The 15,139-nt window shown below is 33.8% G+C and overlaps 2 protein-coding genes across 5 annotated transcripts; both read right to left on the bottom strand.

The window, feature by feature from the left end:
• Positions 1-60: 60 nt before the first annotated feature.
• On the bottom strand, positions 61-7,014 carry LOC123720604 (O-acyltransferase like protein-like). Its single transcript, XM_045677291.1, has 15 exons — positions 7,001-7,014; positions 6,521-6,768; positions 5,401-5,486; positions 4,919-4,973; positions 4,407-4,540; positions 4,044-4,175; positions 3,427-3,698; positions 3,096-3,176; positions 2,824-2,952; positions 2,255-2,420; positions 1,845-2,020; positions 1,393-1,522; positions 930-1,086; positions 581-723; positions 61-291 (listed from the first exon to the last, which is right to left on the bottom strand). Exons 1-15 carry the CDS (start codon positions 7,012-7,014, stop codon positions 172-174), a joined length of 2,043 nt encoding a protein of 680 aa, XP_045533247.1. The 3' UTR covers positions 61-171.
• Positions 7,015-7,155: 141 nt separating this feature from the next.
• On the bottom strand, positions 7,156-15,058 carry LOC123707729. 4 transcript variants are annotated; one of them, XM_045658046.1, is made up of 9 exons: positions 14,933-15,058; positions 14,235-14,620; positions 13,921-14,008; positions 11,954-12,140; positions 10,979-11,118; positions 9,673-9,811; positions 8,827-8,933; positions 8,227-8,258; positions 7,156-7,346 (listed from the first exon to the last, which is right to left on the bottom strand). In XM_045658046.1, the coding sequence occupies exons 2-8, from the start codon at positions 14,603-14,605 to the stop codon at positions 8,247-8,249; spliced, it is 1,044 nt and encodes a 347-aa protein (XP_045514002.1). In that variant the 5' UTR covers positions 14,606-14,620; positions 14,933-15,058; the 3' UTR covers positions 7,156-7,346; positions 8,227-8,246. The 4 variants fall into 4 exon arrangements, with proteins under 4 accessions (XP_045514002.1, XP_045514011.1, XP_045513982.1 ...); XM_045658055.1 differs by having other exon boundaries at positions 7,156-7,343; XM_045658026.1 differs by lacking the exon at positions 8,227-8,258.
• Between the last annotated feature and the right edge of the window lie 81 nt (positions 15,059-15,139).

Below are 15,139 nucleotides of genomic sequence, written 5' to 3'. Positions count from 1 at the left end.
AAAACACAATATACTTTTATTATTCATTGATTTATTAACTTATCTAAACAAGGCCTAGATCTGAAAGAAGGCTTGAGAAGGTTTATCGACTTAGCCTTACGACAATATTCGTACATATAAAACATGAACTTTACGATGAACTATGAAAACCTCTTTTTTTAAAGTTTTATATTACCGGTTAGCAAGGTCCGCTAGTCTTCTGAGGAAGGCGCAAGTTGGCATTTCCACCAAAATAGAGATAACCAGCGCTGCAACTAAAGTTACTACGAGGATACCAACGAAGTAACACCACTGAAAAAAAAACTGGAATTATTAACTGTGCCCTGTTAACCTTTATACATAAGTTTTAACACGAATAGGAAATTAAGTTTCACATTTATCTTATCTTATGAACGATACTTTATCCAATTTAAGCCAATTCAAATGTACTTACTGTACTCAAAATAACAACCCAGCTTCTAAGTTCTCGTAATATTAAAATCTTATCAGCCTCATTGCCATACAATGAAAAACATGATATATGAGGTCCTCGAATTAGTTTCTCAACGCAAATAGGAAGATCCAAATTAGTTTTACTTACAAGACAAATGCAGTTTGAGCAGATTGCAGCATCAAGACTGAGCAATAGATATCGCGATACAGGTCCGTGAAGCAACAATGAACAATAACACAGTCGGCTTACACCTGCCACTAACGAACTGTTTAACAGCTCACGGGTCTTGTCTGAAAATAAATAACCTTTTTTAATTCCATCTTAATTTTTAGTCTTCTTTTATCTATGGTTTTTATATTTTTGTTATAAACTTAACATAACACTGTTCCAAGTTAATTTGTGAGTTAATATTTTTGAATAAGACGTCTTTGCAAAAATGGCTGTCTAAGTTGTTGGAAAGACAGTTTATCTGATTCTTTTTTGTAATAATACTTACATGCAAACTTGGTAGAACACACCAAAGCCGGCCAGATCCAAGCAGCAGGCCAAACAAGATGAAGCCAGGCTGTAAGCCAGCCAGCTCCTACTCCTGATGCCACACACGACCCTAGTGCGCCCAGGATTGAGGATACCCACAAACAGGATGAAGAAACCTATACATTACATGAATCTGAATAAAGTAGTAAAAACTAATCTAAAAAAGTGAAAGTTGAAAAATTCACAAATACCAAACAAAAAATATCACTTAAGTCTATTTAGACCTTTTCTAAAATTATTTTGGCTTAAATCGGCTATTAAATAGATTTTTGCATATGGATTATTGATAAATAAATTCAATTAAATGATAATTAACTACGCCATTGTCTTAAACAGTTTGTGTGAAGTATTATTATCCAAGTTTTGCTCAAACGACATATTCATATAAGTAGTTGTTTATACTATTAAGATGAAATGTATACCTTCGTAACAGTCAAAAGTCCATCGATCCTATAGACAAGCCAACCAGTCAGTACTCCAAGGATGTAAGGGGTTACGTGTGACCACGGGCTTATAATAATTACATCGTACGCCATAAATACGTCTGAAAACCTACAAAATAAATATAATTCACTATACATTTACAAGTAATAAAATTTTATTTTTATTTATATTATGCTTTTATTCCTAAAGGGGTAGGCTGAGACCACGGATCTACACTTGCTACGGTCCTGACAAACTCCACTTTCATGACATTCACCACGCATGCTCGTCGGTACTTTTATTTTGTCCTAATATTATTCAGTTATTTAAAATAAGCCCTTTGTAATCGAGGACAAGAAGTTCAGTTCAAATTCATAATGTTCATTTATTATTATCTGTCATCAATCTTTCATCTCATTTTTTTCTTAAATTTATATTCATTATCTATTACCTGTGACCAGCTTCGCTGAAGGCAGTAAATACATCGAAGCCAGTGGGGATGCATAACAGAAGTACGGCAGTGAATGCAAACCAGCGCTTCTTCTGCGTAGTTAGTAAGAAACATACAAATGCACCAATTATGTGAAGCTGGCCTTCAGTCGACAGGTACCACGATATTTGCATACACTGAAATGTTTAAAGAGTTCACATGGGACACAGTTATATTCTGTCGTTCATACAGACATGTCTAGAGGCGTCTATTACAAATTTCAAAGTAGGACATATAGGCTGATATTTTTAAAAATCATACCTTATTTTGCTTATTTCTATTACATTTTAAATCTCCCTAAAAGCAGTCCTTCCAACAAAACAAAAAAGTTTTTTTCTGTTACCGTCATTAAAAAAAACGAATCGATGTACCTGTTCTTCAATTGGATAGTAGTTGCTGATATAGAGAAGGTTTCTCCACCAGAATTTATGGCAATTGCGAGAATCGCTGTAAAGGAAAGACAGTGTCGCACTTTCCTCAGATACCCGCCCTAACGCAGTCGATAGAAAGATAGTATAAATGTACGGCGGTAGTAACCTGGAAGCAATAAAATAGTCACAAAATTTGAATTGTTTGCGTACAAGGCAAACAATTGAAATTTTATGTTTTACTATCAAAAGGATTGGCGTTTGGTTTTAGGTAAATAATGCAATGTTGTTGATTATATATTTGGAGTAAAAGGCTAAAATAATTGATATTTTTCAAAAAGTGTTACAAGCAGGCAGGCAGGCTTCCTAGGGTAAGGAAAATAACTAATAAATACTTAGGATTAAGTTCAAGAAGTACATAAACAAGTCAACAAAAATAAAATTACTAGTAACACTGAAAGAATTATACAATTACAATAGTAATAAAAATAAAATAAGACTAAGAACTAAAAGGTTCATGAATTACAAAATAATAAGAAAACCAATTATTTCCTTATTAAAGGAATATTTACCGTATTATTCGATTTGTGATGAAGCAAATGACCTGTGAGGCTTGACCGCAAGGTCCGCCACATGCAACCAGCTGTTTTACGGAGTATCTTCCTTTCAGATAGAAAAAATGATGCGCGCTGAATATACCGCTGGAATACCCATTATACTAATTAATATATCAATATTGTACATCGACAATAGACAAGTCTAATTCCATATTTTAAAAAAATTATTACTTTCATTTTAAATTAACATCAGAGACAAGACAAAACTATTATTTTCGAAAACATACCTTACGAAAAATAATGTGTCAAAAGCGAGAGTTCCAGTTGTTAATATATTGTACATTGTATTATTATTATTTATATCACCGCTTTCTGAAAACAAAATGTCATGAAAGCTAAATGGATAAATATTATGTAATTAATTGCTAATTATGCCTGATTTGATTCAATTTATAAAAATGCAACAACCATATTATGTTATAAATAAAGTGCATTTATATATTATTTAAAATAAATAAAAATCTTCACTCGACTGCGTGAGCTTTTTCATTTTAAGGGTTTTATTTATTAATAATTACAACGAAGTTAGGTATGATCTAGATGCATGATCTTCGTAGCGACTCACCTGAAATGTAACTAACTGTAACCGCAACATTTATAAAAATTACCCACAAAGTGGCGATAATTTTGACGGCATGTATCACAGACAAATCCTTATTCGCCATATTTGTATTGAATATTCTCATCCAGCTATGTTTCAGGGAGAAGCTGAGCAGTAAACTCTTTAAGTAACCATTTTTCTTCTTATACTCCGTAGTTAAACTCGCACAAGAATTGTACTTCACTCTCGGACAAGGCGGCAGGCTCTCGAATTGTCTTGAGATTGCGCACTGTTTTTTGTATTTCCCACAGCGTGTACAATTCCCCGTTCCCTCCATTGGCACTACGCCCAGCGTAATCGAAGGAGGCATTTTCAGATCACTCAATTTCAATGTACTTATGTTATAGGAGTTCTTCATTACAGCATCTACTACAACAGGCCGCGATTCGAATTTTCTTTCTTTTAATTTATTGGTTTCCAAGTTAAGGGTTTTATGTTCGACGGCGAATATTTCTAGGTCAACTAGAGTGGCTACAAAAGCTAGCAAAACAAATATGAAAGTTATTAAAATCGTTAGAACCGCGACCACATCCTCCTTTATATCATATCCTGGTGTTTGTCTGATGGATGTCACCTTGACGGATCTGCTAAGTGAGTTGTTCGATTTTAAATGATCGTTGAGCATTATCGAAAAGTTAATAATGGATACGACGTCTTCAGCTGTACATGATCGCGGGAGGCACACGCCCAGTGTAACATCATACGACTGAAATATTTAAAAAAATATTCAAGAGTTATGTTTACGCTAAGGTCATTCAAATACTGCTTTTGTTAATTTAAACCAGCGAAGGAATTATAATTGCTCTATTTTTGTTCACTTATTTAACCTGATCTAACTTTATAACACTAATTATTAACTGGTTACAAATATGCCATATAACACGCAAAACATAAAAATTAATTACGCTTATAAAATTGTGAAATAATGTACCTTTGCCATTGAGAATTTAGTTAAATTTAACTCGACTCGTAGAGTGCTGTATTCCAAAGTAAATGGAGGAGAATTGTCTGCCTTCACGACCCGTTTCATCAATTCGTCACGTTCCACTAGAGCGTGCCAATCCTGATGATCTAAAATTAATTTGTACTTACAAGTGGCTCAAACTTCTTGATTGCTTTTTTTAAATATTCTTTCTAAATACGAGAAAAGACATGCCCGAAATACCTTCACCGTACGAGCTCATATAGAGAGAAACATTCTTTAGTCATTTATTTAAGCGTCGACTCTAGGATTGACTCTAGGATTTACACTTAGCTTACATTGTAATAAATATAGTTTAGGAAACATATTGAAAACAACCATTGCGACTTTGATCAAGAAAAGCTTGAAGTTTATCGGTGCATACATAATCGATACATATTTAAATAAAATTATACTAGTATTTTGTGCAAAATACGTACTATTTCCATAACGATTCTCTCTCCTTAATAAGGTGTTCAGATAATCACCGCTGTAGAACTCTCCCCACGTCTCGTTCTCGTCTCGAGTCTCGTAAGCCTCATTCTGAAAATGTTTTTATTTTATATTCAATTTTGGTATATTTAATTGTATATTAATTATCGCTTATAGCTTCTAAGCGTCCTCGTTCAAACCTAAAAAAAACAGAAATAAAAATACTTGTGAATTACATGACTGTAAAACTTAAAATACATGACGATATCGGGTTAGACAGAGGAGTACCATAGGGACAAGATGTGCTTATCTGTATAAGTACTTCTTGTCCCTATTTATATTTCTTACAACTTCCTTAGACTTTCGTAGGACCATAGCGCAGCCGAACAAACGTAATCGGGAAGGGAACAGAACAAAATAACAAAAGTGCCTTCATATTAGTTCAACCATTTCTTGAATACTGACAGGGAAGGGACCACAGGTTTTGTATATACATGTTATTTTAAAAATATTTTAATCTTATAAATAATAATATTACCAGTAAACGACATTGTTCTTTAGATCCTAGCCAGAACTTGTTCCCACTAAAAAATGACGCTGAATATCGACCTGTGGCATCAGCAGCTGAAAATTAATGAAGATTTAGAAGCGAGACATATGCGCTAAATAGTCATACGTATGTCAAATATATTGTGTTCAATACGTTTTTGTACAGTTACGTTCTAAGTTACGATATTTTTGTAAGTAATATGTATTCCAATGTAGGTGATCAGTCTTCTATATCTGACACACGACGTCGAATTTTTTGGTCGTCGAGGTCTTCTTTCATAAATGGGGACATAGAAAGTCTATTCTATCGGGGATCGAACCTGGTGTGATCATTTATAGGATTTACAAATAGTAAATGGTAGGCTGTACGAAAGGGTCAGGCTCTAGGGTTCATGTTACAAAGCCATACGTAAGAAAAAGAGAAAGATAGCACCTAATAATTGTGATTTTTGTAATATTATTTGTCAAACACGCGAACTAACACTACAGTTTACAAATCAATTCAAACTTTATGCACCATTAGTCGGTAATTATTTCGTAAACCCGTTTACAAGAAAGTTATGAAAGAATATTTTTATATATTCCTTTAGAATTCTTCACTTCCGTATGAGTTACCAATATGAACATATCCCATTTAATTTATTAACTTTTTCCTAAATGCCTTTTCAGGAATATCGTTTTAGAACTTAATTCCTATTTCATAATAGTACACGTAATGTCAATGACAGCCTATCTTGCGAGCGGCGTCCGCGCGTGACACTCTTGCTTTCGATCCATTGTATTTACATTAATTAAGATAATTTAGTTTCCTAGAAACTATGTTTTTAAAAGTTGATTAATCGTCGGGCGATTTATTTAAATTCTTGTCAGGATGAATTCCTGTCAACCCTAACTGGCCTGCATTCGCTTATGACATACCATTTTGCTAAGACGAAATAAAAAATCAATATTTTGAGAATATCTGTTCGACATGAATGATCCTTGGTCTATAAAGAAACGTCGCTTAGTGTTCTTGCAAATAAAATTTGACGGTTTATTGGAAATTTTATTTTAACTAAAACTAATATTAGTTACAACAATACCACATCATAAAAAAAAATTATACTTACTCTTATAGGCCCAAGCTCGCCCGTCCAAGTAATCTTTAAAAAGCACCCTCAGTTCACCCCAACAATATCTATCTAAACTCAGGTGTACACCGTTCTTTATTTTAGGCCACACGAGGGCCAAAAAGGACGGGTCATAGATTACGAATAAATTGTCCATCAACTCTTCGTGAACTTCATTTTTTTTCGGACGCGATTCTTTTTTTGAATTTACTCCGTTACGGCGTGAAGCACTTATACTAATCGATAAACTTAAACAAATAAAAACAATTAAATGCACTTTATAATTCATTTTATCACCTATGTTATTAAGCCGTCCGCGTTCGTTGCGATCCCAAACAATATTAAAAGTGGAGTTAGGTGACAGGGACTCACGCAAACGGTTGGTTTTTTATCGATAGGCAAACGAGAAGGCAACAGCCTCAAATATTGCGTGTACGATATGCTTGCATATTGTTGACAAAAAGTAAATCACAAATATACGCATGGATACGCATAACATTTTTACCTAAGTGTTAGGCTTTCGTCATTATCGAATTAGTAGGTAAGTAATAAGTTTCTGTTTTACTTAAATTATGTCCAAGGTATAAATCGATCATATTCTAAACAATAATTTTAGAAAAAAAATAAAACCACAATTGATATTATCATTTATTAGCTGTCAAAAGACAATAAAATTAAATTTATCTGTGTACTTAGTAAATACAATTGGCTAGATTTATCCGTCAACACACACACACACGCACTGTAGTCCGTCCTCACGCACACAACTATATTACATCTGTCGGAGTCGCTTGTTCGGCCGCTGTCCGTCCATGAAGGCTCCCTGCTGAAATATAACAAAATATTATTATGGCTAAGGCTCTATGGATATCCGAATCCTTTTTTTACGTTCTACGGTCTATCGTAGTCTAAACTCATAACATCAATTGGAATTAAGACGTTTAAGTATTACAATATTATCATTTCAGGAGATATTTTGGTGTTAAATTGTCCAAATACCCATTTAAAAAAACTGTTTTTGTTCCACAATTTAAGCGTAAATTACTATTTAAATGGAAACCAGCAAAGCACACAGTAAAAGGAACTAACAAATATTTCTTGTTTACGGAGAAAGTGAAGATAATTGAATAAATACAAAATGACCGTGAAATCACTGATCACACGCGGTGGTCAATCAACTCTTAGGCAAGCCAATTACGTAATTAACATAGATATTTTATTACTTGTCTACAGATAAAAAAACCTAACGATAACTTTAAACCTAATTTTTGAAAACACCTAAAACCTAAACGAATTGCACACAAGCCTTATTTAATTTTTACGTATTAAGTTTGATGTTATTTAGGTAGTCCTACTTTATTTAAGATTGCAATGTTAACGATTTTTTTCCAATTCTTTATATTCTATCATTACTGCAACCTAACGCTAATTCGATTGAAAAAAAATGAGACGATCATTGCATTAAGATAATTGTATTTGAAATCTAATAATCTATATAAATTTATATAGGCTGTGCAATATTAGTTACCCTTAGTGGTTTTAAGTTATAAATGAATTAATATAGTTTTAAGTTAAGAGTTTTAACTCTTCTTTTAATTAAATAAAGGTAGGGGGCTAGAACATGCAGTGTGATGTATATGATATAGATGTGTCTCACGAGTGGAGCATTACATATAATTAATATATTAATATTAAAATGGTAATACCTGGGTAATTCTTCACAAGACTACATGTAACTCTGAAAAGAATGCACAGAAGCAATTATTAGCAAAGAATCAGCAGGTCCTGCATTCGCCGTACATTTGCTGTATTTCTTTGCTCATGTTTCTATGCACTCATTTCTCTTCAAAGCGACATGCAATAACAAAAAATGCATAAACAGAAAATTCACAAATCTAAGGTATGGGAAATGGTTGCAAAAAATAAAGCTTAGAAATATCAGTGTTGGCTGAAATCGCAGCGAAAATAAGCAAAAAAAAATTACTGAAAATTATAATTTATATAAATGATTATTATATGAACTTATGTTAATCAAATGGTATACCCTAATTTTATATGGAAATACAGACCTGACACATTGTTTTTATTATTACTTAAAAAGGAACTCAAAGTACGTTGCTATGTGTCAACTCTATATGGCGACGCTGAAGGGACTGCTCATAATATCTATAGATATCTATATATATCTAGCGATATATGGAAACAATCGCATTTTTACTATTATAGAAGCAAACCAAATACAGTGACGCTACATAGAGTTTATTCTGTGTTTTTAAATATTAACGATGGCGGTCAAGGGTACATACCGGACGTGCCATGTAAGGCTGCGGGGGCAGGTACGAGTTGACGGGGGCGAAACCGCCGCGCGGGTAAGCTCCACCGCGACCTGCGAATCCACGACCGCGAGCTCCACCTGGGGAAATAAAAAAAAACATATTAAAACATTTACAAGTTACAACAGTAGAAAATACATATCAAACCCGCTATATAATACAATTTGCCCCTTGGTAGCACTGCACTCATAAACTAGTTTTAACACAAATTTTTTGTACGTATAAAACAGTAGTGTTAAGTGCACCATTTATAACTCAAGAACGGCTGCAATTTGTATAATATTTAACGAAATGATAATAAAGTAACAAAATATTATATTTATCAATAAAAACAATATCATTAAAACACATCAGTATAGCCGTTCATTTGTTACAAATGGTATAAATATCAAAATTCTAATGCACAGCTCACGTAATGTTGTCTATGTTCAACAAAACAAATGTCTTGCTAGCAGTCTGTGGTTCTGGCAGAATGTCTTGACGTCATTAAAATACTTAATTGTTTACTTAATTTAATTTACTATGCTAATAAAAAATTGAACAAAAAAACTTTAAAAGCATAAATCTGCTCATTGACTTTTCCGAGGTTCGCCGGATAAGCTAGTAGAATAATAATAAAATTATATATTTCACGCAGTTTTAAATAAAGTTTTACAAATCTAGAAGCATACTAAAATAACATTAAATAGTTGGACATCTCATGGACAAAAAGTTTACTCTACTACCACACCATTCTAAACACGTGATTAAAAACCAAAAATCAATATATTAGCTGCTTAAAATTGTATTATAAATTGTGAAATCAATAAAAATTGGTACCTCTAAAGTTCCCCCTAGGGTTGAAAGGGGCAGCTCCTCCTCTGGAGCGGAAGGAGTTATTGCGTGTGGCGGGTGGGGCCGGACTTGTGCCGCTGCTACTGCTCGTGTTATTACGACCACCGTGTTGACGCTTATTACCCTATAATTGTTTAAAGTTGTAACTATATTATTGGTACATGGATCAATTTGTATAAGCTATCCAAGTGCTCTGAGATGATTTTTACATACAATTTTTATTATATTTTGAGGGCAATTTTTTAATTAACGTTATTAAGAGAAACTTTATTGTAATGAATGTATCCTATATCCATATGTCTATAGTAGAACAATTGTCAACCTCTAGGAGTTATTATCAAGACAATATGACATTTATCCCTAAAATATACCTTAACACAAGGCAGTTACTAGTTGGGGCCGGGTCGGTAAAGAACTACCTACAACCGTATTGTTTAATTAAATTTTTTATCATCGCTTGATTCATCAATCATATGCCGACAATGCATCATTTCGTGGCGACGAGAACTTAAAGATGCTCATGGCGTGACCTTCGCGAACGAAATGGACTGATCAAGTCAAAGTCTCGACGTCCTCAAAACTTTCCGTCCGTCGTACTTTTAGAAGTAACGCAAACAAAACGAAAACTATTCGCAACTGATATTACAGCTCTACGATGATACTCAAACATAAACATGACTTACCGACCCAGTTCATCTACTTAATAAGATAATTGGGATTAAAACTAAAAGTTTATTATTAAATAGTTAAATAAGAAAGATAAAATACAGCGTAAATTCCATGTCGTCTGTCAAAGTCCCTAAAGCGTCGAAATCAATTGGCTTTGGTTGGTTTAGCTTGTCTTCCATCCAATACACTCTAAATAGCATTACACCCACTCTCAATAACGACAACTGAGTAATAAAGTACTTTTTAAGTTGCTAAAATTAGTAAAAACTTCGCGGCTGTGTACGTTCTTTTGTCGCTTTATTATTCTAGCCCGCAATAAACTCGACTGTCGGCATCATGCATCCGAGATTTCTAAGAAATTCGTTCTTTTATTTATACATAGACATTACTTGCACGTGTAGACTGTTGTTGACAAGGATTAATAAGTAAGAGTCATGGATTATCCATTCGTTTTTTTCTTTCCATTTAACGGCAACTCTCTATAACACCATAAAATGTACAGTTCCTTCAGTGTCGTTATCTAGAGTTTACACTGTATATGTTGATCTTAAGACTATGTTAGATATATAGGACGGTGTCATTTGTGATAAATTTAAAGGACATTGAACAGCGATAAACCTACCTTATTGGCGTTAGCGTGGGCCTTCTGTTCGTCATCATCGCGGTAGCGTGAGACAGTGACGAGGAACCCGTTAAGCCGCAACTCCCTATCCAGCTTCAACGCTCGCTCCACACTCTCCTTTGAGTGGAACGTCACGCGCACTGACAATACAATATTATTGGATATATAGAAAATATTGCGAATACGGTGATTTGATAAGGTCAATCATGTCCAATTTACAATATCATTTAGTCACATCTCTTGATGAATTATGGCATCAATACATAAACTAACATATTGATACGAGTATTGTATATTCATACTTATAACCATGATTATTTATGTATTTACATGATTATTAGTCGGTGAACAAGCCATACTATTCATCTCTCACACAAATAAAACTAACATTTCTCGTAACGTTCATTGAGGAACAGAATTTGTCCCCAGTATGATTTAATTTCTCAATTTAAAATTTAAAAAAAAAACTAAGACTTCCTACAAAAACGAAAATAGAATATAGAAAATTAGGGTAACTACTAGACAGACATACTCTCTCTCACACATACATGAACACATTCGTACGCACTGACACACCAATATTTATAAGTACAGATACCAGCAAACATCACATCACATGAACAAATGTCCTTGTCTGCGCAGAAGCGATTTTTAGGAATCACTGGGGTGCGGCAGGGGTGCTACGCGGCGGCGGGAGAGTGACGTGTCGATCGTGTGATTGGTAAATCAGTGGACGTTTGTGTCCTGCTTATGTCTACGATGCGCAAATTTTCCCCCTACTCCCTTGTTAAATGCTCAAGAAGTTTTCCGGTATTTGTATTATATTTTACTATGGTAAAAGTGAGTGTGTTTATATTTTTGTCTTGATTAATTTTAAACATAATTATTTTTTCTTTCTATCAAAAGTTGCTAATACCTGGCAACATTACACCTGGCATTAGAGACATGACATTGTATTTCACTTATACTACTTACAGATTTTGAACTTTGTCTTGCTGAACTCATGTATATGCGCAACTTCACCGCACTGACTAAACAGCAGTTTTACATAGTCGGTAGAGGCCTCATATGGCACTCCTACCAGAACTGCTGTCTCAGCTGATGACTCTATAGCCACTGAGATGGCATTACCCTCTATCACTGAGCCATCTTGTGTAAGTGCCTGCAAAGAAACATCAACTCATTCCCTACCACTTCTGATGAGATGGACAAACCATACTATGTAGGATACAATGTTAATATCCTTAAAACATTTTTTAATTTGTTATATGAAAATCTGTGTAATATATCTGAAAAAATTTACAATATAGAAAATCGAAAAGCATATAGCAGCCTATTGATATTTATAATATACATGAGACGAAATTATTTATTTACACTACTATACGATTGTTATGTTGCGCACATAAAGCGTAAATTATGGTTTATCATCATATGAATATTGACATCTATAAAACTGTATTGTTTCTCTATTAACACATAGTTGTTTCAAGGTTCTAAATTATATTGAACCAAATCACAATTTGGAAGTACATTTAAGGAAACCCTACGTAAATACAAATTTGTTGTTTTCCTCACCAGAATTATTACTATTATTTAACGGTTAATATGTTTTACGAGGCAATAACTGAATTCAATATTCCCGTAAAACTCATAAGGCTGACTAAAATGACGATGGCTAATACTACTAATTGTGTTAAGATACAAAGTGTCGTCTCCCTCGTATTATTCAGGTACAATGTCCTTAGACAGGGTGACGCGCTTGCATGTCTAATGTTCAACTTAGCATTGAAGAAATGGATTAGGGACGCCGAAGTAGAAGTCTAAGTGACTATAGTTTTTAAGTCTACCAATTACTGGGGTATGAAGACGACAGAATCTAGTTACGAGAAACGAAAGCCAGATAGCGGAATGTTTTAAAAGCCTCTATGGGCCTATTAGTAAATATGGAAAAAACAAAGTATATGACTACAACACCATTTAATACAGTAAACGCATTATGATAGCAAATTGCTGCGAATTTAGACTTTGTAGATATTTCCAATAGCGACGTCTCAGTAAGAATAACAAGCTTGTGACGTACGAAACTCCTAACTACCTACCTAACTGCCCGTGCTCACTTGTGGTTCTGAAACCTGATCTCCTTATTATCGAGCGGAAGATTCTTCGAACAACTTTTGCACCTGTTTGCGGCGAAAGTTTTGGCGTATTCGCAACAATGAAGAACTTTATATTTATATGGACGCAAGAAGCACTAAATAGATTGCAATGGCAAAATAAACTTGAGGAGGCCCAAAAGGGGCTATATAGCCATTGGTAATGATGATAATGTTGAAAGGGAAAAGTGTATATCAACTATCCGTATGATTGAAGTCTGGTTTGGAAAATTCAATAAATAAAGTTATACTGGGTGGATTTATTTGTAGAGATAATTCACTAAACAATGAAAATAGCTAACAAGAGAATAAAATAAATTCAATTAATTATATTATTATTCCTGACAACTACATATAATTTCAAAACTTAATTCATGGGGGTTTAAAATATAGCAGTATTAATAATTACTTAGCATATGGTATGTAAATATACATTTCTATTCAGTTCCAATTGTAAGGATATATGATACAAATTAAATGATTTGATGATTAAAAAAACATAACACACCACAAACAAGTTGTGAGAGAATAATGGGCTGATCTTCTACTACATTCAATAAAATTATAAATTTTGTTATTTAACTTATAAACATGAAAGAAAGAACCCAATCAAGCACAATCGTAGGAGACCAGCTAATTCAAACATTCAAATAGTAATTCTCATTGATATAAGGGTAACACAGGAAATTTAGAAGAATCTAGCTTTAGAGTGCCCATCAAGGAAATTTGTCTATCACGGGCACAATACTAGTTATCTATTAAAATAAAAATTTAACAAACTTTTACCTTTTCCAGAGACTCTTTGTTTTTGAATTCGACAATAGCCGATAATGTTGGAGTTGTGGTCAATTCAGTTACAATGATCGGACCACGTCTAAAAAGAAAAGAAAATGTCTCTCATTAATACTCCACTTTACAAGTTCTGAATGCAATTTACAATACAGAACTGTTAAACAATAGATAATTATGTATTTATACTAAAAACCCTTGATACATAATTTATTCTCCATAACAATTTTATTTAAATAGAACTGATATTTGAATGTTAGCAATTGTGTAAAATTGAAATACATATGTGAAAACAAAGTAAAAGAACTCACTTTACACTGTTGATTTCTCCATGTTTTGAGAACAACTCCTTTAGTTTGTCTTGATAGTCAAACAAATAACTGGAGGGTAGGTTCTCAACTAGAAGTTTACCCGTTTCTACTTTTTCTTCCTTTGGCTCTTCTGGCTTTGCATCCTCAGAGGTCTCCTGTTCTGCATCAGCTCCCACCTGATCTGAACCTTCTAACTGCTCAACAGCTTCCTCACCAGCAATCTCTTCTTGATTTTCTGGTTGTGCTTCCCCATTATTTTCCTCCTCAATGGATGCAATCGCTTCTGCCTGGGACTGGACCTGACTTACGTCCTCATTAGCATTAGCATTTTTTTTCTGGGCGCCGCCTCGACCTCTTTTAGCCGCGACCATTTTCGAAATATATTTCTGAATAAAGAATACATTACATGTAAAGCGTCATCCCATGATATTTGGCGCCTAACGTCAAGGACAATCTGAGTCACGGAAAATATAAGTCAGCTATTTTGAAGTCACATTAAGGAAAGCGTCGTCTATTTGTTTTGATGGCTCAAAAAACTCATTGAAGAAAAGTTACTCATAACTAAATGCGCCATGAGAGCATGGCGTTCAATGGAAAATTCACGAATCTCATTACGGGCATTGCCCTTACATGTTTAAAAGCAAGACATAGGATAAGAGCCTAAAAATAAAGGAAAATTATTAACGCGTATTTCTTACCGTTATTATTAAAAAGTTACAAATAATCTAGAGTTTCACAATATTCTATTTTTTGCAAAAATAACGCGTAACCGGCTTTACACAAACGATTCCGCCATTAATATTTAATGTTACAGATTAATGTAACCACTTAGGCACAGAGTGAAATGTTCTTTCATCCATAGGTAATTTATGCAATAATAGACCACAAAGTTAAAGTTCGAGACT

Source organism: Pieris brassicae, chromosome 1, assembly GCF_905147105.1.
Source record: "Pieris brassicae chromosome 1, ilPieBrab1.1, whole genome shotgun sequence".
NCBI classification, from domain to species: Eukaryota; Metazoa; Arthropoda; class Insecta; order Lepidoptera; family Pieridae; genus Pieris; species Pieris brassicae.
This window is presented reverse-complemented; position numbering and strand designations above follow the sequence as displayed.